Here is a 22,074-nt window from a genome sequence, read left to right on the forward strand (position 1 = left end):
GGTGTAGGTGTCGCTTCCAGATTTGGGCACAATACTCCAGGTGAGATTTTATCAATGGTTTGTGCAGAAGTGTAAGCACTGGTTTCACATCTCCAGCCTCTGTATTTTATTATTGATCTCAGGTGATTTGTTTTTGTATGGAGATGGAGGTGAAGAAACTTCAGATTGTAAAGCCACTCCCATTCATTTCAGACAGAGGACAGTATGTTGAAACTTTCTCTGTTATGCTAAAGGCTCTTTCCCTACATACGGTGGAGCACACTGTTAGCTCGGGGTTGGCTGCAAGTTTTTGACGCACTAGCTTTACCCCTTATACAGTAAGGGATAATAGTGTGTTGAAACCGTGCGGCCAACCCCCCCAAAACTAATAGCGCCCGCAACATGCAAATACATGTTGATAGCCCTATTAGTTATTCCTGTGCGATCCAGAAAGCAAAATGTGCAGTGAAGCCTGCCCAAAGGCTGGCGTTAAATTTCTGCTGGCGCTGGGGAAGTGTACAGAAAAGCAGAAAAAACTGCTTTTCTGTACACCTTCTGACTTAATATCATAGCGATATTGTTGGAGGCCCCAAAATTTAAAAAAAATGTAAAATTAAAAAAAAAATTTAAATCGGCCGCGGGTCAGAAGACGGACGCTCAATTATGCCGGCGTCCATTTTCCGAACCTGTGGCGGTTAGCGGGTTTGAGAACCGACGCTCCTGTCAGAAAAGAGGCGCTAGGGACGCGTTAGTGTCCCTAGCGCCTCTTTTTACCGCGGGCCCTCATTTGCATACTAAATCGCGCACACAGGAGAGTGGCCTGTGCGCGCGTCAGGAGAGCGGGCGCTCGCCTCGGAACGCCGGCTATCCCGCGGGCTTTACTGTATCGACCTGATGGTGGTTCACTTTTTTGCCTCCCATGGAAGTGACCCCCCAAAACTGGTGACAGGTTCAGAGTCTTACTTGGGAACCTGTATAGGAGGAAAATCCTTTTTATTAAAACGATATGGTAACAAAACACATTACACAGTAAATCCCCAAATCACAGCTCTAGGTTTTTTCCCTCAGACCCAATCTTATGGAGCCAGGGACTCCTTCACTATGTTACTTATTAGTTATCTTTTCCAGACACACAGCCACTAACCTAACTCACTAAACTGCTGTAAGCAGAAAAGCGATTCCTGCTTTAGACCACAGGTAAAGTATGTATTGGGATGAGATCTTAGTAGAGCTTAGTGTTTATATGTGTTAGAGCAATTCATGAGAACTAATACCTATATCTATCAAGTGGATTGTGACTTCAGTTTGCTTACATATTTTCTGTGGAAGTCTCTAGAAATGTCCAGTCCTCAATAATCTGTAGTATTTTATTAGGACAAAATATTTCTCCCAGATTTCTTAAACTAGAACCATTCCCTGAATTCATGAAATATAGAACACTTCTTAAGAACGTACAACAATTACTCCTAATTTAGGGGCCTGTGTACTAAGAAGTGCACTAACATTGGCAATGCTGATTTTAGTGAGTGTTGTTTTTTTTTACATGCATGGTATATCAGGTTATAGCACCTGATGTATCAAGTTATACTCAAAGAGCAAAGTAGAGTGCACATGCTCTTTATGATAGACAGGATCAGTTGGTGCAAGAGAATTCCTCCCACCCATCACTGTCTGGAGCGTGTATATTGTGCCCCCCAAAATATTTTTTTTATGGCAAGACTTTTTATTTTCATGGTGCAGCTTTCTATGGCGCTGCTTCTATAGTTCTTCCTGCTTAGTATCCATGATACTAAATAGGAGGAATCACAGAAAAGCAGGGTTTTTTTTGTTTGTTTTGAAGTTGAGCCCTTGACGTGCGGGAAGACTTTATGCTTGCTCCAGGGCAGGCGTAAAATTTTACAAGTTAAAAAGTGTGCCTCGGGCGCATGGGATTTTTTTTGCATTGAAGGGTAATAGCTAATAGCCTCATCCACATGGTATTTACATACGATAAGTGCTATTAGCTATGCCTTTGTTTGGAAGTGTGTTTTGGACGCACTGATTCCTTATTGAATTGGGGGGTTATGAACGCCAGACCAAAACATACGTCCTACTGCTCGTTGTTTGCGCTAGGCTGGGCGCACTTTATTGCATCGGCCTGTTGGAGACTCGGCCTGCAAATTGCGCCCTCTTTTGGTTATTTTTCCTCTCACTTGGCGTTCAGGGTTATCAATAAAGCTTTTGGATTCAATGAAGCAGGAAGTGATGTCGGTCGGAAGATGGCGCCCGACGGTTGAGGCTGCGGCGGTGCCGGTTTGCTGTTTGTTTTCTTCCGCTCTGAGGATGACAAGTGAGCTGCGAGATGAGCGACATTGTGGCGAAAACCCTGGGCGCTCTGCCGGTCCTTCTGCTTCAGGAGCCGCAGCCTGGCGCGGGCAGACTCTCGGGGTCTTCCAGGCTCGGCTCCTTGATCCGCAGCATAACTGCGTTGGGCTCCAAACAGGTGGGTGTCGGGAGCAGCCTTCACCCCTGGAGCCCAGCCCTAGCCCTCTCGGTCCCCCTGCCCAGCCGTTTAAGGCCTTCCGCGGGTGAGGGGGATGAGTTATCTGCGTGGAACCCCCTAAACGGTGACGCATTCGTCTTGCATTATTTCTCACTACCGATGCTTTGTTTCTCCTCCGGAATTCCGCCGCCTCCTTGCAGCGCCGTGCCTGAGGAGGGGGGCTGTCATCCTCTTCACTGCATCATTCACCCCCGCAGAGTCTGATGGTGTAGAAATATAGAACACGACAGCAGATAAAGATCATGGGGCGCATCCACAGCTCCCACGCTGTTGAAAGTCTCACTGTGCGTTGGTGAGCCGGCAGAGGCTGAGTGATAGCGGCATCCACCTGCTGTTATAGGGACGGCATTTATTGCGGAAGGGAATCGTAGAGGAAAGGTTGCAAGGTGGTTTCTGATTAAAACATTAATCCAGGCCAACATAAATATGCTATGTTCTCTGTATGAGACAAGCTGTCCTGCTTAAACTGCTGCCCCAGTTGTGAGATTCTAAGGTCAGGTAAACCATGTTGTACCTTGCCTTTAGTGAGTCCTAAAAAAGGTGGTGCATAATTGATCATAAATAAATAAATACGAAGTCACCTTTCTATTCTATAGTATTTTATATTTTGTTTTTTTAGTTCATCTCCATGTTACTTCCCAACTGTTGACATTGTCCAAATTAAAGTTATAGGAAGGCAGAGACATTTGCTTGTAACCATTGCTTACTGCCACCCATGCACAGGCCAGGCCTTGAAACTGGTAACAAAAATAATAATATTGAGTACTTTCACAAAATAGTCTATTACTTATGAAAATAATTGCATGTGGTGTTAGAAAGCGATGGAACATTGAAAATTTGTGATGTGTATGGGTGGCAGTAAGCAAGCGTTATTAGCATTAACTTACAAGCAAAAGCCTAGCCTTGGACACATGACAAATCATTATCTGAACACAGAACAGGTAGCATATGATTTGTATGTCCATGGCTTGTATATGAATTATGAGCTTGATTTCTCAGCTTGTCTAATCCTTTTGACCATCAAAGAAACTAAAATGTTCTTTAAATGACCTGAGTTTAGGAAGAAGAAAAATTAATCCATCAAGAGCTAGCAAACCTGAAAGCAACTGTTTCCTCTCCCAGTACAACCTTGGTAAGTAAAGCAACAGAAAATAGCCATAGCAATCCACAAGTGGTGCTGCTGGTTTGGATACTGTTTCTGTGCCTTGTAGATGCATGTGAAAACTTTTGTACAGTGGTACATTTGCCCTGGTGAAGAAATTCTTGTTGATGTAAGTTTCTTTTCCATGGACATTTGTTCCCTTGCACAAGTTGCAGAAATTTTAATTTCGTGGGTGAAAAATACTACTTCAGAATTTCCAAGCAAGTAGATTTGCAGGCCTGAAATTTTAAATCTAATCATAAGCTTTGTTTCTCAGTGAACCACATTTTCACCAAATGATGAATTAAAGAGCCACAGTCCAATGTTTTCCTTTTAGCTAAAGTATGTAAAACTTCCCTCTATTTTCTTTTATGGGCTAGCTGTGCTAAGCACTTTTTTTATACCACTATGTGGTGGAAACATTATTGTATGTTTTAGCCCTGTAATGTTTTAAATTCTTTTATTCTCCTTCATGATTTTAAAGGATATCCCCCCCCCTTGAATACGGTTTCTGTCAGTTTTGAAAATAAGCTTCAGGATTTTTCTCAACATTTCTGTACAAATTTACTTAACTTGAACCATGTGAATTTTCCTCTTGTCACCAAAGATAGAATCTAGAGTTCTATGCACTAGTAAGAAAACACTTAAGCACTCTGACAGTATACTTGCAACATTTATTATTTAAAAAAAGGGTTTTCGGAAATGTTTTTATACAGAAATACTGCACAGACATACTTTCCATGTAGTAGTAATCTGTGTCAAAAGCTTAACTATAGACAAAATCCCCAATCTGAAGTAAGGAATATGTTGTAGATACAATATTTTGAATCTGTGAAGGAAGGACTTTTTTTTTAATGTGATGGTGTTTTTAAGTAGCAATTGTCATTGTAGTTTAAAGATAGATTAATTGTAGTAGAAAGCTAGTTTAATAAGCGGGGGACGTCTAACAGGGTCATTTATCAAAATGCGTTATGGTGCTATCGTGAGCATTAGGGCCCTAACGCCTGCGATAACGCCATAACGAATGTGATATTTATCGCAATGTATGGCGCAAATGCAAATTTTTTGAGAGAAGGGTTTGGGTGAGATCAATGAAAATGAGGGGCATTATTGCACCGTGCAATAGCGTAACACATACTATCCCTCATTTTTAACGCTGGAAATAACCACACCTTTTTTCCTGGCGTTAAGCTGTGCGATATGCCCGAAGCGGAATTTGTGATAAATGTCGCAAATTCTGTTTTGGGCATTTTTAGGCAGAGAGAGAGGGACTCTCTACCAGGGTATTATCAAGCTAGGGCAAGAGAGCATTGCAGAAATCTCATCTTTGTATGATTTTCCTCAGTCCAAATGATGTCAAATTTTCACAGATGTGTACTGTGCTGTTCGTATGTCTCGCTGTGCATGTAAGACTGGCCCCAAAACCCTTGACCACCACCAAAACCTAGTTACTAGCTGTTTTTTCCTTTTTAATGTTTGCAGATTTCAGTGAGCTTTATATTTTTGCTTTGCTTTTTTTGTACTTGGGTTTTCATAGCTACTTTTTCCTTTTGCTCACTTTGGGCCTGATTTTCAAAATCAGGCTTTTTAAATTTGCCTGAGGCAATTCTGTGTGTTCTTTTCTGTACACCTGGGATTTTTCCAACCCTGGGAAGCACACTCTCTATATATCTCATGTAGAAAGGTATGGATATTTGAGCTAGGTGGATCCATTAGCACATCATGAACTCCAGCAGGTAGGTACGCAGCCATAGCATTTTAAGACAAGGACCAGCACAAAATGGAAGAGAAGATAGATAAACCTAGGATTCAGCTGACTTTACTAGCATAAGCTCCACAGTTATTTATGATGTGTATTGCTTTATATTTTAAGAAGCTGCAAATGTTATTAATTAAAAATATAACATGGATAGTTCCTGTTACTGCTGTTATGCACAGCAATAGATGTTTTCATAGACAAAATGATCATTGACTTCATTGACATGCTAATGTACTGTAATTTTTGGTTTTTACTGAAAAATTTATAGAAAATGTTTCTTTCTCTCTCACAGGGACTTTTAGTTTTTAAACTCATAAAAATAAAAAACATGAGAAATAATTGTGCTTGATCTACAGATGGGCATTTAGTGAAGTTAACTATTGTTACTAGCTATAATTTCTATAGTGCTACTAAACATAATCATAGTAAAGATCAGGAACACACAGAGCTAACTATCTGTCAGGCCGATTTCAGTAAAGCACGGCCGCAATTACCCCGTTTCTAATCCGCTGTGTACTCACAATTTCGCCGCGTAAGTCTAACCCGCGATTCACTATCTGTTTTTACCGATCCTTACTGCTTCTTTAACTCGACGCATATCCCTTTCCGCCCGTGGCATGTATATGTATGTAAACGATCCGATTAGCTATTCCCTCCCATACAGTAAAGTGCGCCCCGACTATCGCCTTTTTAACCTGCTATCTTGCCGCGTCTTTAACCTACTAATTTACCGCCTACCCTGGCGTTAGTGTGAACTTAGCCGCCCAGTCCCAAACCAACCCAATCCACAGAAAAAAAATGCTTCTCGCACTTAGCCGCCCAGTCCCGAACCAAATCAACCCAATCAAAGCCCCAGCAGAGAGAGACGAAATTTCACAGTCCCAAACTTTCCCCCAGCCCCCGCTCACCTGCCCTGGCCGCGGCCACGCAAGCCCCCAGCAGCAGCAGTAAAAGTAGAAGGGCGGCGAGAGAGAGCGGCTTCAGCAGACCTGCCGGCGAAGGTGAATACGTGCACGCCTGTAGGTCCAATATGGGCGCTCAAGGCAGCGAAGGCGCATGCGCACACGCCGTGACCTCCGACATCCAGCCAGTCACGGCGTGTGCGCATGTGCCTTCGCTGCCTTGAGCGCCCATATTGGACCTACAGGTGTGCACTTATTCACCTTCGCTGAAGCCGCTCTCTCTCGATGCCCTGCTGCTGTTGGGGGCTTGTGTGGCCACGGCCAGGGCAGGTGAGCGGGGGCTGGGGGAAAGTTTGGGACTGTGAAATTTCGTCTCTCTGCTGGGGCTTGGATTGGGTTGGTTTGGGACTGTGAAATTTCGTCTCTCTCTGCTGGGGCTTGGCTTGGATTGGGTTGGGTTGGTTTGGTTTGATTTGGGACTGTGAAATTTTGTCTCTCTTGTCCGTCCGAAGGAGGGTGCTTTGTTATGCTCCCTGCCTCCGTTTGCCGGCTGCTGGGGCTTGCTGGCGCCGGGTGCTCAAGGCAGCAGGGTCTGTAGGAGAACCATCCACTTCCTGGTACCTGTCATTTCAAACGTCATTTGAAATGACATTTGAAATGACAGGTACCAGTGCACCCAGGATACTGTATAGGCGCTGTATAGCGCCTATACAGTAAAATGGATTGTGCTTCATGGACGCGCGTTGGATGCGGCTTGCATTTGCATGCCATTTAAATACAGTATCGAGCGGTAGGTGATCCGAACTGTGCGTGTGGCAAACACGGGTGCGCCGGGCACTAACGCACCTCTTTTTACCGCACCTTACTGTATCGGCCCGTGTGTTTGTAGAGGAAAATCCTGTTATTACATAAAATTGTTGGCGACTGGAATCCATATATGTATCTGAAATAGTCATTTATCACTAAAGCAGTATTGCATCAATATATAAAATTTAGGGGGCAAGGAAGCTATAGATTTTATGTAGCAACCTTAATATTTCCTTGCTTGCTGTTTTAGAGGCAGATGAAAGAATGCATGGTGAGGCTGATCTATTGTGAAATGTTGGGATACGAAGCTTCCTTTGGTTACATCCATGCCATCAAGTTGGCCCAGCAAGGAAACCTCTTAGAAAAAAGAGTAGGTATGTGTTAAAGCACTTACATTTGCAGTGTTCTGCTTTAGTTTGAACCATACTGCCATAAGGTTTTTTTTTTCCAAGAAACATGATGGTATTTAGCTTAGAATGTGTTTAAAATTAGTTGACATTTCTAGGAAATAACCTGCCATGTAATACACTTCTGTACTTCTCATACACTAATACCTGATGTAGGTTGTGGCTTTAGAGTTCTTTCTTATTCTACAATACAATAAGAAGAGTCTTTTCAGACAACCAAATTATATAAGTGGCCTACTTGTTTAGATGGAACTGCTAGTTTTAGCTGTTTTGAATACCAACAGACCGTACCCTGCATGCCAAGACTAGGAGGTGATGTGTAGCCTTCAGATGTAGTAGTGGGGCATACTCTGAGACAGAATGTCAGTGTCTAGCTAATTTTGCTGAATTATTCTTTTTGTGTGATAAGGACGCTGGCTCCCAAGGTCTGAGGACATTCTTATTGCCTGTTAAAGCCCTGCTTGGAAAATTGTTGAGAAAATAAACAGATTTAGAATGATGCCATTGTTCTTGATTATGTATTAATATTATAGCAAGTGTGCATGATTTTAATGCTTTTCCTTTGAAATGGGATTTTATTGCTGTTTAGTTATTTTTATTCAAAATATTTTTCCACCTTATGCACATAGGAGGTAATTTTCAAAGGAGTTACACACGTAAATGTAACATACTATTGTAGTAATTTTCAAAAACCCATTTATGTGCTTAAAAGTACAGTTACACACAAAACCTATTGACAATTCAATGGCATATATTGGAGCAGTTTTCAAAAGCCCACTTACACGGGTAAAGTGCATTTACACATGTAAAACCCAATTTTAAGCATGTATTTTGAAAATTACCCCCTTGGTGCTCTAGGCGAGTTACAACTAAATAAAGGTGAAAGATGGACCAAGCCTGGCAAAAGACATAATTGGCTAGAGTAGATGTTCCTAGTTCTACCAGGAAGAACACAGTCCATACTGCTTAAGGCAAATACTTCTTATTTTTTTGCAGGGTACTTGGCTGTTTCTTTATTTTTACATGAAAATCATGAATTGTTGCTTCTACTTGTGAATACTGTTCTAAAGGTACAGTAGCATTTCATTGATATTACTAACTGAAGTTCTCTTCTCTGACATTCTTATCAAGATTACTAGAAGTCTGCCTTGTTGTGGGACACCACAGACTTTACCCTTTGTTAGATTATTAAAAACAGGTAGTAGCAGCTGCAGTAGTTTGTGGTTTAACAACTACTGACCATTACTTTATCCTGCTAGACCAGTCCAGATATGTGGATTTACACCACTTATTTAGCAGATGGACACAGAAGGCATTTTTTTCAGTGTCATCGTCATTAATATATAGGATGCTGCAGTGTAGGCTGAAGCCAGTATTCTCTGGTCTCCAGCAGATGGTGGCAGATCTGAACTTGTGCAGTAGGATTTCCAGCTCCCAGGCTTTAGGCTTCAGCTATACTCTCCTTTTGAGGACTTCTCAGCTTTGCTCCTAGGGCAACAGTTTTCATTATTTCCCTAGCTGAGCTTTCCTGGAACCAGGTTCTGTGCCAGGTTGCGTGAGTCCAGTTATGTCTCCCAGAGCCTGGTTGAGATTTAGCTCTGGAATCTTTTCTTTGGAGTAGATGATGGACTCCTAGGAAGTTTTTTTGTTGTTTTTTTTTTTTTTTTTGTTTTCCTGTATTGAGCCCTTCTCCCTTGAGCAGGAAGAAGCTGGTAAGTGGCTTTCAAGTTCCATTCTAAGCCTAGTTGAGTCAAGGTCTGGACATCTCTGTCCAGAAATGTGCTCTCCTTATGACTGTACCTGTAAAGGTGTTTGTGTATAAAAGAAAAAACAAAACAGTTTCAGCCACAGTTTGGGGCTGCTGCGTCTGAAGGTAAGCAGCACTAAGAGTTGATGGTGGTGGTAGGGGCGTTTCCATTGGCTGTTGGCCTTGACCCCTCTTCTTGGTTCTTTTTTACAGCCGTGTCTGAGATTTGGTGGGTCTGGTGCCGATGCCATCTTTGACCCCCTGAAGAGAGGGCAGAGTGGGACTGGTATTTTGGGGTGTATATGGGGCTGCCTTGTGAGTGTTGCGTTCCTGGAATTATGCTGTGCGTTATGCCCGAAATAGGCTTTGTGATAAATATGGCAGACTCCATTTTGGGCGAGGAGAGAGAGAGAACCTCTGGGGAGGCACATGTATTAGTCAACTATTGTAAGAGGTGCCATTCTGAACTCAGGGTGAGGTTTTGGTGGTGGGCTAGGTTTTGGGGGGCAGTTTTACATGCACAGTCAGAGGTACAAACAGCACAGTAGACATCAGTGAAGATTTAATGTGATTTGGAGTGAGGAAAGGGACACACAGAGGAGATTTGTACAATGTACTCTCAACCTAGCTTGAGGGTGCATCAAGCTAGGTTGAGAGTACATTGTACAAATCTCCTCTTTGTGTCCCTTTCCTCACTCCAAATCACATCAAATCTTCACTGATGTCTACTGTGCTGTTTGTACCTCTGACTGTGCATGTAAAACTGCCCCCCAAAACCTCACCCCGAGTTACTTGTTGCCCCTCTTACAGTGGTATGAATAGTTTACATATATGAGAGTCTGTCGCTGTGCGTCTCTCTTTCACACGGCCCAAAATGATAAATCTGGGGTTACTTTTTTTTTTTTTTTTTGAAAGAAAGTGAAGGCATTGTATTTCAGTAATGTTTTTAATGTATAGAGTTTGATTTTATATGATCTTTTACTATTCTGTTATTTTCTGATATTTAGAGCTATTATTTTTACTCCACGTTGATGATAATTTGGAGACAGATTATAAGAGTGACTAAATAATAAATAATATTATCTTCTCTCACATTTTTGACATTCTAGAGAGTTAAAGTTGGATTTTTTTTTTTTAATCATGTTTATAATCTGTTTAGTGCTTTGGTATAGGTATATTGGTTTTCTCTGTGCTGTACCATGTCTATGTAGTGGAGGTGATGTCACCGAGAAAGCTGCATATTTTCTGCCTCCATCTGCTGACAAGGGATATAACCCACCTGTCTGGACTGGTGTAGCAGGATTCATGGAAAGAAAATTAACATTTTCTCCTCTGAAGGGCCAGGTAGCTGAGGATTGCGATGTTGGTTCTTCTGGGGCTGTCCAAGGAGGTCAATGGATAATTTTTTTTTTTCCCCCCCTATAGTGCGCCCAGTGAACAGCTGTTACCAATAATGTTACTTTCTGTTGGGAGGGCTTGGACATTGTTCAGAATGGGTATTCCCTAGAGTATGTTTTTGTCCATCACTGAAGCCTTGATAGCTTTCCCCTCCATATCAGCCTCTATAGTGGGTAGGGCTCCAGGGCCTGGAAGCTGTGGCCTGGTACTCCATCTCATTTGTGGTCATGATGTTGAGAAAGGGGGATTATCTTTTCTGTCTTACTCCCACATTTCCTTCATGGCAGTTTATCAGCGGGTGCTCCTTTTTTTTTTTTTTTGTATGTTTGGGACGTATGTCTAGTCCAGAGCCCTTTCTTTCTGGCTCACTTCAGCATGATGGCCTTGGAGTATATTAGTCTTCCTTTCATTCATTCTCTCACTTTAAAGATTAGCTGTACAAGGCAAGTGGCATCCAGTTCTCTGGGCAGGCCTGTCTTCCTCCTTGAGTGAGAATGGGCTTGGGTACTTCTCAAGATTTGGACTGGTCTAGCTGGATGATGTGGAAGGAGAGAATTTTCTTTCCTTGAGTTCTGCTAGACCAGTTCTCAGAGGTTGGCAACTGCGCTGTTTTCCATAATCGTAGGTCTTTGGGTCTTGCAGACCCTATGGAGAGAACCTTAATCTCTTCTCTTCTGTTATTTCTTCTCCTGAGATTCCCAGTTGCAATTTGGAGAGGGGGAGGGGGGAAATTATCTTGACGGGCTTTTCTCCTATACTTTTTAAGGTTTTTGAGGTTAATTGTTTTAGGGGCAGTATTTTTGCTTCCATTATTGAGACATATTGGTACTGGCTTTGGCATACACTGTATGATTTTATATACTAGTGGTAATGTCACTGAAAAAGGTGTGCCTTAGCAGATGTAGTAGACAATATAAATACATATGTCTGGACTAGTCTAGCCGGATTCAAGGAAAGGAAATTAACAAGTAAAATTACACTTCTGCTTTCACAACAATACTATTCATCTTCAGTTGTCCATATCTCCATTTCTCATATTTCTTGAGTTGTATTTTTTAATTAATTATTTTTTATTTAGTGTTTTTATTATACCGGCATTCATGACAGGCATCACATCATGCCGGTTTACATTTAACAAGGGGTGAAAAACACAGAGAAAATACAATACAATACAAAATACAATAAACTTTAACAGATGCGTGGTTAGAAATATTGCAGTTACAATAAAACAGGGAAGTGCACAACTGGGAGCAGAAAAGAAAGAAGCAGAAAGAGGTTAACCGAGAGAGCAATTATTTACAATGTTGTAGAATTAATGTAGTGATGGAAGTTGCTAACAGTGTGTTGGTGAAGTCTGATATAAATAGCTGGTGAGGTAAGGATCAGTTGGGGTCTGGAAAGGCTTTTTTGAAAAGCCATGTTTTGAGCCTTTTCCTAAACGTTGGTAGGCAGGGTTCCTGTCGCAGGTCCGATGGGATGGAGTTCCTTAATGGTGGTCCTGCTGTTGAGAAGGCTCTGTCTTTGAGAGATTTGTGTTGAAAGGTTTTGGCGTGTGGAACATGAAGTGATTCTCTATAAGACTCTCTGATGGGTCTGGAGGAGGTATGTTTTTTGAAAGGAATTTGTAAGTTGAGCGGAGCGTGGTGATGGATGACTTTGTAAATAGTAGAGATGGACTTGTAAATGATTCTGTAGTGAATTGGCAACCAATGTAGGTCTTTGAGGATTGGGGAGATGTGGTCAATTCTCCTAGAGTTAGTCAGAATTCTAGCTGCTGTATTCTGCACCATCTGTAGAGGTTTGGTATGAGATTCAGGGAGACCTAATAAGATAGTTACAATAATCTATTTTAGAGAAGATTATTGCTTGTAAAACTGTTCTGAAGTCCTGAAAGTGGAAGAGTGGTTTAATTCTTTTGAGGACATGTAATTTGTGAAAGCAATCCTTAGTTGTTTGGTTGATGAATGCTTTTAGGTTAAGACGGTTATCAATGATAGCTCCTAAGTCTCTTACATGAGAAATTTGAAGGTTGGCTGGGTTTGTGGTGATGTTGTTGTTGTTTTCCGGGGATATAAGAAGGAATTCACTTTTTGAAGCATTGAGAATTAAATTTAGACTGGTGAGGAGGTGTTTGATCTCTAGCAGGCAGTTTTCCCAAAATTCTAAGGTTTTATTAATGGATTCTTTTACAGGGATCACGATCTGTACATCGTCTGCGTATAAGAAATGTTTCAGGTTCAGTTTAGTTAGCAGTTGGCAGAGTGGGAGAAGGTAAACATTAAAGAGCGTGGGTGAGAGGGAGGAGCCCTGAGGAACCCCTAGAGAGGATGGATAACGGTGAGATTCTTTATTGTGTATTTTGACCTTGTATCCTCTGTTCCCAAGGAATGTTTTGAACCAAGCCAGTGCTGTGCCTGTAACGCCGATGTTCGCCAGCTGATTTAGGAGGATGGAGTGGTTGACTGTATCAAATGCAGCCGAGAGGTCCAGAAGGATTAATAAGTAGGCACAACCTTTATCAAGGCCGGTGAGGAGGTAGTCTGTGAGGAAAATTAAGTTTTCCTGATAGGTTACCTGTTACCAAATGTGCATTACAAGCCTACTACCTGGGTTCTTTTCTTGTCTAAGATCTGTTTCTTCCCTTTCTTGCTCCAATTCTGTAATTTACTTAGTAGTGTCCTATAAATTTTGTTTGCAATGTTCATCTGACTTATTCTGCTGGTAGAGCAGGTTATTGCATCCTATGGCTCAGCTTAAACAAGTAGATTAACAAGTGGTGACTTCAGTGTGATCCACTCGGTGTTTATCCAAATGCAGAATATACTACATTTCAAATGTTCACATTTCTTTCACCTCTGTCTGTTTGCACATCTTGATCTGGAGAGCAATTGCACAAAATGGTTTGGGTTTCCTGTAAAGTCCTAAACAGGATAGATATTTGTAATAGGAAAAGTTTTTTTTTTTTTTTTTTTTTTTATGTTTCAGAAGAAAAGATCCACTATAAACTGTTGAAGTACCTCTTGTGCCTTTTCAGAGTTTTCAGGGCATGCACTTCTAGTTGAGGAGCATTAAAGAATAACAGTAAAATCTCTACCACTTCTCAGTAACATTTAAAATATGAAGTTTTTTTAATGTAAATTCATGATTTTTTTCTTTTCTTTTTTTTTTTTTTTTAATTAATAAACCCCTACCTTTTGCAGGACTTACAAAGCACTAACCTGGTTGAAGTCTGTATGGCCCTTACAGTAGTCAGTCAGATTTTTCCACGGGAAATGATCCCAGCTGCACTTCCATTAATAGAAGACAAGTTACAGCATTCCAAGTACGTATCATTGCAAAGAGAGGACTGGGAACAAGAAATATATATCACCAGTACCTTATTTTTATCAGTTTAGCATAGTCCTTTTTCTACTCTGTGCTGGATTTCTATTGTAGTCCTGCATAATGAATTACTTTAAAAGACCTTCATTATTGGTTTAATCACAAACACTTTCTCCTCTTTTAAACGTGCTGTGAAATTTAGTGGAAGAGTACATTAAAAATACTTTGTACAATTCTTAAATCTGTGCTGTTAGCATTTCTGTTTCTGTTTTGTACTAGTTTGGTCCTTCTCGTATATGAAACTGTTCATTCCCAGACCTCTTTTTTTTTTTTTTTTTTTTTACTTCAGCTGCATGTTTGCTCACCCAGTTTATTGTACAGCAGCACAGCGTGCATCTTTCACTAGAGACGTGGGATCTAACTGCCTGCTCATAATTAGTATTCCTGGGTGGGTAGGAGTTTTTTGGTCATGAGTCTGATTATATTAAATAAAAAAAGAGCCAGGAAAATTACTGGCAAAATCAAGCACGTAGCAAAATCCATAGCAATTGTACTGGGGTGTTTTCTGTGTGTGTGACTGGTGTTATTTGGATTGTAGACAGAGCTCATTGCTTGTGACTATAAATGGCAATACTTTTCATCATTTCTAACATTTTCTAGCTGCTGCAGGGTGAGAATCGCAGCCAGCCATTAGCCAGCATTATATTGATTGTACAGTATGGTTAGCAGATTTGTAGAGTCCTTCCTTTTCTGTTGAAACTGATTTTTACCCATAAATTCCCAGATCTTTCCAAAGGTGATTTTTTTTTTTTTTAACTGATATTCACCCTAATTTTAGAATGATTAAAAAAATTGCTCCAGAGCGGCAAATGTAGCATTTCAAGGCCTCCAGCCACTGCTGGAAGTCAGTGTGTGGTCAAAGCGCAAGCTGGTATACTGGCTTCTGATATTTACCTTGAAAAATAAATTAGTCATGTTGTTCCACTGATTTTTTTTTCTCTTGTTCTCATCATAATAAACCCTGAAAAATTCCCGGGAAAATAAAGAACAAGAGTGAAAGTTCCTACAGATTTTCCATCCATTTATCTAGGGTACCAATCTATTATTTTTACCCTTGTCATCTTGGTATTACAACCTGAGGTGGGGTTTTTTTTTTTTGTTTTTTTTTTTTCATTTATTTAGTTGATAAGTGGTCTAACAAGCCATTGTCCAGTTCTCTGGAGATTATTTACACTTGTTGCAAGCTGCTTTGGAAAGATCAAAGTGATAGATTTTTAAGTTTTTAATGTACTTTCAGAGAAATAATAAGAGGAAAGGCAGTGCTGGCACTGTATAAGTTCTATCTCATCGCTCCCAACCAAGTCCAGCACATTCACGACCGCTTTCGGAAAGCACTTTGTGACAGAGATGTTGGCGTCATGGCTGCCTCTTTACATATTTATCTTCAGTTGGTTAAGGTATGTTGATAATTAAGATATTTAAGAAACATGACTAAATTAGCTCAGCAAACTTCAGATGGTTGGTTAATAGAGTGTTTTAGAACACATAGCCATTAAAGTGAAAAATATCATCCTATTCCTATACTGTGGACATGAAGTGTGACAGAGCTGATCAGATTCTGAGGATGTTTCCTCTTTGCTGTTTAGGAAGGTGTAAAATGTGCACAGAGGTACCTGCCAAAAGATTTCAGCACGCTGTGAGCGTTATTTCCCATCTCTGATAGAGAGAGGAAAGTTAGGGGACTCAGAACAAAAAAGAAATGTGTGTTTTTTGCTTGATAATTTTGCAGCACAAACCAAACTGTAATGAGTTTTCAGAATGTAAGATCTCAATTACTACAGTACTATCTAATCCATTAGAGCGACATCAGGCAGTGTCTGTTCATGAAAAAGTGTGTGGGATTGTAAGACACTGTGAAAGGTGGAAAGTCTACAATTTTTATTTTTTTTTGGGCCACCTTTCAATATTTTGTATGCTCTGCCGAAGCAGCAATTACAGCCCTTGGGAGGGGAGTTCCAGCCGTCCTGTAACTGCGACACCTATTGGCAAGGCTTACTGTGTGTGCACGCATACCTGGGGCGGGGGGGACAGGGGCTGGTATGGAGTGGTTCTGAGTTATTGGGGAGGAGGGAGAGGTGGGTGGTTGGGTTTTTTTTTTAAAGTTTTTAAAAATGTAAAAAGCCATGGGGTAAAAAAGTTTATATGAATGTTTGTGATATCAGTTGTTGCCTTTGCTTTGCAATCTGTTTCATGATTTATTTGTTTTTTTTTTTAATTTTAAGATAAGTTATACATATTTCTCTTTACCTAGGACAATCCATCTGGTTACAAGGACTTGACGGGGAGTTTTGTAATAATTCTAAAGCAGGTTGTTGGAGGGAAGCTCCCTGTAGATTTCAATTATCACAGCGTCCCAGCACCATGGTTACAAATTCAGCTTTTAAGAATCTTGAGGCTACTAGGAAAAGATGATCCAAGGTAATCTGTTTCCTGTGTAGTAGAGTAATTTTAAAATCCAATGAGAAGACTGGTTTGCAGGAAGTTTATGTTGTCTGATTATACTGTCAGGGCTTTGTGATGTGATAGATCTTCTTTGTGACATGTAGTGTTGTCATTATAACCTTACTGCATTTCTATTCATTACTTGCCATTGATGAGTTATAAAACCATTAGATAGCAAATCTGCAGATGTGAGCAATGATTGAATTTGCAAGGAGCCATGTCATACGTTAGTATTGTAATGGCTGTTGATGTCCCAGGTATGACTTCTTTTGCACTGTTATCAGTAATCTTATGAGTGCTCCTGGAATGCTACTTCTGGTTTATGGTAATTTTTAGAAGTGTCTGCAATGTTAACTCTTTCCATTGTTTGGAAGATGTTTTGTTTGGTTTTGTGATTTTATATTTTTATTTGTTTTGTATATCGCTTTGGAAGCTTTTATCATAAAAATAGGAAAGTGTTTTATAAATGTTGTAAGTAAATAAATAATGTTAACTAGCACATCCTGTTCATTGATTTTGAAAATGTGAGTAAATATTATGTTCAGATGTTTTATGCATTTAAGTAAATCCCAAGATTTGTATACAGATTTTTGTCTGAATTTGTAAATTAAGTTTTTTTGGTTTTTTTTTCCCCCCTTTGTTTTTTTTCCTTTTCTGGCAAGCTGCCAAACAAATTGTCTGGATATTTTTTTATGATTCTTGCCTGGCAGTTTCCTTCAGTTCCTCTAGGCTTCCAGCTCATTTAGAGATGGCATCTACTGAGCTAAAACCCTCTGAATCTTCTCAGCTACCTGGGGTTTTGTTACCCACTAAAACCCCATGCCCTAGCCCAGCAATCTCCGTGGCAATCCCGAGTCATGCACAATAGGCTGATTCCTTTCAGAATCTGGTGTTTGTCTACTGCATCTGGTCACTATGATGTGGAGGCTGTGAAAACTACTTCTGCTACATCCCTAGCTTTAGCCCAGGGAGAAGGAACTGGTATCAGGAATCGGACCCAGTTCCTCTGCATTGCTACCACTGAGCTGTTGTGCCAACTCCAGAAACTGGATGAACTGTTGAAAATGATCCTTGTTTTATCCTCCTCCTCCACTTTTATTTTGTGTTCATTTTGGGGTAGATTTTCAAAGTGGTACGTGCGTAGGATACGCGCGTACCCCCCGAAAACCTACCCCAAACCCCTCCTGCGCACGCCGAGCCTATTTTGCATAGGCTCGGCGGTGTGCGCAAGCCCCGGGACGTGCGTAAGTCCCGGGGCTTGATGGAGAGGCGTGGCGGGGGGCGTGACGGTCATGACGCGACATTTCGGGGGCGGCACCGCGGGCGTGGCTTCGGCCCGGGGGCGTTCTAGGGGTGTGGCCGCGCCCTCCGGAACAGCTCCCGGGTCGGGTGATGGCGCGCCAGCAGCCCGCTGGCACGCGCAGATTTACATCTGCCTCCGGTAGGCATAAATCCGTCGATAAAGTGTGGGGGGGGGGGGTTAGATAGGGCCGGGGGGTGAGTTAGGGAGGGGAAGGTGAGGTGAGGGCGAAAGAAAGTTCCCTCCGAGGCCGCTCCGAAATCGGAGCGGCCTCGAAGGGAACGGAGGCAGGCTGCCCAAAATTGTCAGCCTTGCGCGTGCTGATCCCGGATTTTAATGGATACGTGCGTATCTATTGAAATCCCGCGTACAAAATTATAAAATCTACCCCTTTATGTATCATAAAAAAATGAAATGTATCTTTCTTTTCACTGAAACAGGACGAGTGAATTAATATATGATGTTTTGGATGAATCCTTAAGAAGAGCTGAGATAAATCACAATATTACTTATGGTGAGTGACAAATGTTTGTCGCATGTGTGAATCTTGTTTGTAGAAATGCAAATAATTTATATAAATGAGTTTATGATGTGTAAGAAGTTAAACTGATGCATAGAATTCAAGAATCCCACAATTTGGAAGCATTAAGACAACTTTAATTTCTTTCCTCATTAAGAATGTGTTTGTTTTATTTATTTATTTATTTATTTATTTATTTATTTATTTGATCAAATAAAACTTATGAAAACATGACCATGTGTATGTACTTTTATTTGCATTTGTTACTTTTAGAAATAAATGGAAAAGAATCAAATTCTTTGTTGCCAGCCAGCTAGCACAGAAATTGAGTAGATGGAATTCTTTTAACTAGGACCGGTCAGTTTAACTTCCCCCCGTAACTTCACTTTGTATTTTTTTTTTTTTTTTTTTTAATTTTATTATGCATTTCAAAATACAAGACAGCAATACCGCATGTCACAGATTGGGTAAAAATAATAATACAGGAAATTTTCCATTCATACACTATACTATACTCTTTAACCAAGGAAATATATATAATACAAACTTTTTCCAAAGAGATAATATAGTTTGGAACAAACATAAACTAACTCCCGTTATAAAGTAATAGGAGATCCAAGATGTAGTTTGAGCAAATTCAAAGCATTTTTTAACTAAAACAATAGCAGGTAAGCAGTGTATTTAAACTATACCCTATAACTGATCTCAGCAAGCACTAGGTAATTTTGCATCAATAAACTTTCGTAATTCAAGCGGTTCTAAAAACACAAACCTCTCACTTTGGAATTTAACCACACATTTACTGGGGTAGTAAACCATAAACTGAGCACCAAGAGTTTTCACTTCTTGGCCCATTGAAAGAAATTTCTTCCTACGTATTTGTGTGGTTTTGGTTATGTCAGGGTATGTCCAGACTTTCTGGCCCAGAAACTTTTTATCTCTATTTTTAAGAGATAACCTCAATATTTTATCTCTATCAGCTATGTTTGCGAATTTCACACATAACGTTCCCCGTTGTTCTACTTGGTCAGTCATACTCTGTTCGAGAAATGCAGTGATATTTTCCATTTCTTGCTGTTTTTCTTCTATTTCCACCTCTTGATCTTTCTTTACCATTTTTCTTTGACTTATAAAGAAAATCTTCTCCATTATTGGTGTTTCTGTTAGGGTTAACATTAGAACTTCTGATATATATTTTTTATACATCTCGTGAGTGGATATCAATCTAATACTAGGAAAGTTTAATATCCTGAGATTTTTGTATCTGGCTTGATTTTCCAGTGTCTCAATTTTCCTAGAGTTTGCATTATCTCCGTATATCAACCCGACCTGGGCTTTTTCAACAATTTCCACCCGATTTTCAAGGGCTTGGAGCTTTTCTTTATGCGCTGATAATATCGGATCAATCTGGGTAACGCGATTCTGCATTTCTATCAGCGTTTTATTTGTTATCTCAATAGATGATTTTAAATCAACAAGGGCTGCCCATACATTTTCCAAAGTAATGCTGGACGTTTGTGAAACGCTTGAAAATAATTTTTGACTCACTGTTCTCTCCGTGCAGACTCCATGCCTCTCTCCTGAGGCCTCTGCACGTCCTTTGCCTTCCTCCGGTGTTGAAGTCAGAGGGCGTCCATCCCCTCCGTTCTTTGGGCTCACCTCCTCTCTCATCGGACTTCCCTCGAAGGAGTCTGGTAAGCCTGGCAACTCCGGCCTGACTCCCGTTCCCAAGTCCGAGAGCGTGATGAGTCCGGGAGGCAAAGGTTTAGAGGGAGCCCCGGGGCTCAACGAGATGTCTGGGCCTGGTGGCGTCGGCGTTTGCTCACCGTCAGCGCTCACAACGGCCGCTTCTCCCGGGGTATTAACACCGCTTGGCAAGAAGAAGTTCCCAATCGATAGCTGAGTTGAAGCGAGAGTCTGGGCTGTCGGGGTCTCTACCCTGATTCTCGCTTTTCTTTTAGTATGAGGCATTTTTTTTGCGGAAAAAACTTTCAGCTCGGGAGCTCACCTCTTCTCTTGCACATCCTGCTAGCAAGGCGCCATCTTGGGATCCTCTTCCAACTTCACTTTGTAAACATGTCTAGTACATCTTGTGAACCTGGGGGGGCAATTTTCAGACTATTGTCTTTGGTGCAAAATCCACAGGTCCTTCTTACTCGTAGACTCTGCACCAAATTTCAAAGGGAAAATCCACATAGACTTTCCTTCGTAAAATTGCCACAGATACAAAGTACCCATGGACGTTTTTGCACCTGCTTTTTGTGTGAGTAGAATTTTTATGGAAAACTTGCATATAATTGAAGATACAATCTCTGTGTGCTATTTTGGCCTGATAGTTCCTCAGTCCTACCAGCTCTGGGCTTCTGATACCATGGGCCTTTATATTCACCACTGGTGCTCTCCTTTCCACTCCTAACCCCAAGGGGAGAGGTCAGGGGAGAATAGATGAAGCTGAAAGGATGGAAGACCGCAAGAGCTATAGAGTGAAGAAGCTGGGAGCAAGAAAGGTAGACTGGGAGAGCAGAGGATAGGTGATGGACAATTGGGAGGGAGAGAGACAAAATTTGGCAAGAGAGCTCGGAGGATGAGAGGTGAGAGCATAAAAAATACAAGGAAATGGGGAGAGTGAAAATGTTAGTGGCAGAGAGAGAACCAAAAATTATGGGAGGTTGAAAAACGTATTTTTCAAAAGGAAAATATTTTTGCAGATATACCGCATATCTCTGTTCCAGAGTTGTTACTGAAAACTGGGGTTCTTGATTCTACCATACAGTTTGGAAACTTTGAGAGAGAAATTAGTCGTTGGATAGGGCTGCCAAGCAGGAGGACCAGGTCAGAATTCAGGCAGAATATGAAGCTGATGGGCTCAGATCTTGGGGACAAGAGAAGGGGGAAGCAAATCTGCTTCAAGGACCTCTACAGGTAGGAGAGGGGAATATTGGAAGGTTCAGCCTTTTTTTTTGGGGGGGGGGGGCATTATTGGAATGATAGTGTAGCATTGCTATCAAGACACATAGGAAGAACAAAAGTAGGGAATGATGTGCAAAAATTAGTCGTGTTGCAGCTATATTTTTTCAAATTGCAAATGGTCATGTGCCTTCTTATTTTTCTTCTCAGCTATTTTATTTGAATGTGTCCAGACAATTTATACCATTTATCCAAAATCGGATTTGTTTGAGAAGGCTGCCAAATGCATTGGAAAGTTTGTTTTGTCTCCGAAGATCAATCTCAAGTATTTAGGTAAGACTGTCCAGAATTTGGATGACTGCAGGTTTTAGGGTCTGTGGTGCTTGTTGTAATGCTGCTCTTCCTTGTAGGTCTGAAGGCTCTTACCTATGTGATCCAGCAGGATCCAAGTCTGGCACTGCAACACCAAATGACAATAATTGAGTGCTTAGACCATCCTGATCTTATCATTAAAAGGGAGGTAAAATATTTATTTTTTAAATTGTTACCTCAAAGTAATTTTAGAATATGGCTGATTTGAGAGAACTATCTTAATTTTGCTTATATAGTTATCATTTCTTAACCCCATATAGTTGTACAGTCAAATAGTAAAATAAAACCACCAGATCTGAAATTGTTGCTTGGCTGAAAACAGTATAGGGATCCTTTGTTCAAAGGAGTTATCTGGATTACTTTTCAGATTACCTGGATAAAACCTGAGATTGAATATAAATTTTGTCCAGTAACTCATTACTTAGCAGGATAAAAAGAGATGGTGATCACCAATATTCAGTGCTATTTGG

At 40.8% G+C, this 22,074-nt stretch overlaps 1 protein-coding gene across 1 annotated transcript in view; it reads left to right on the top strand.

Annotated features, from left to right (window-relative positions):
• The first annotated feature begins 2,231 nt into the window (after positions 1–2,231).
• AP4E1 (adaptor related protein complex 4 subunit epsilon 1) overlaps positions 2,232–22,074 on the top strand; it is a 65,005-nt gene continuing 45,162 nt past the window's right edge. Inside the window, 10 exon segments of the mRNA XM_029574863.1 lie at positions 2,232–2,461; positions 3,582–3,653; positions 7,381–7,504; positions 8,534–8,607; positions 13,883–14,004; positions 15,301–15,460; positions 16,315–16,481; positions 18,246–18,319; positions 21,443–21,565; positions 21,643–21,752. Of these exon segments, the coding sequence (XP_029430723.1) occupies positions 2,321–2,461; positions 3,582–3,653; positions 7,381–7,504; positions 8,534–8,607; positions 13,883–14,004; positions 15,301–15,460; positions 16,315–16,481; positions 18,246–18,319; positions 21,443–21,565; positions 21,643–21,752 (1,167 nt within the window). The 5' untranslated portion in view covers positions 2,232–2,320.

The sequence above is a fragment of the Rhinatrema bivittatum genome, chromosome 13 (assembly GCF_901001135.1).
Source record: "Rhinatrema bivittatum chromosome 13, aRhiBiv1.1, whole genome shotgun sequence".
NCBI lineage: Eukaryota > Metazoa > Chordata > Amphibia > Gymnophiona > Rhinatrematidae > Rhinatrema > Rhinatrema bivittatum.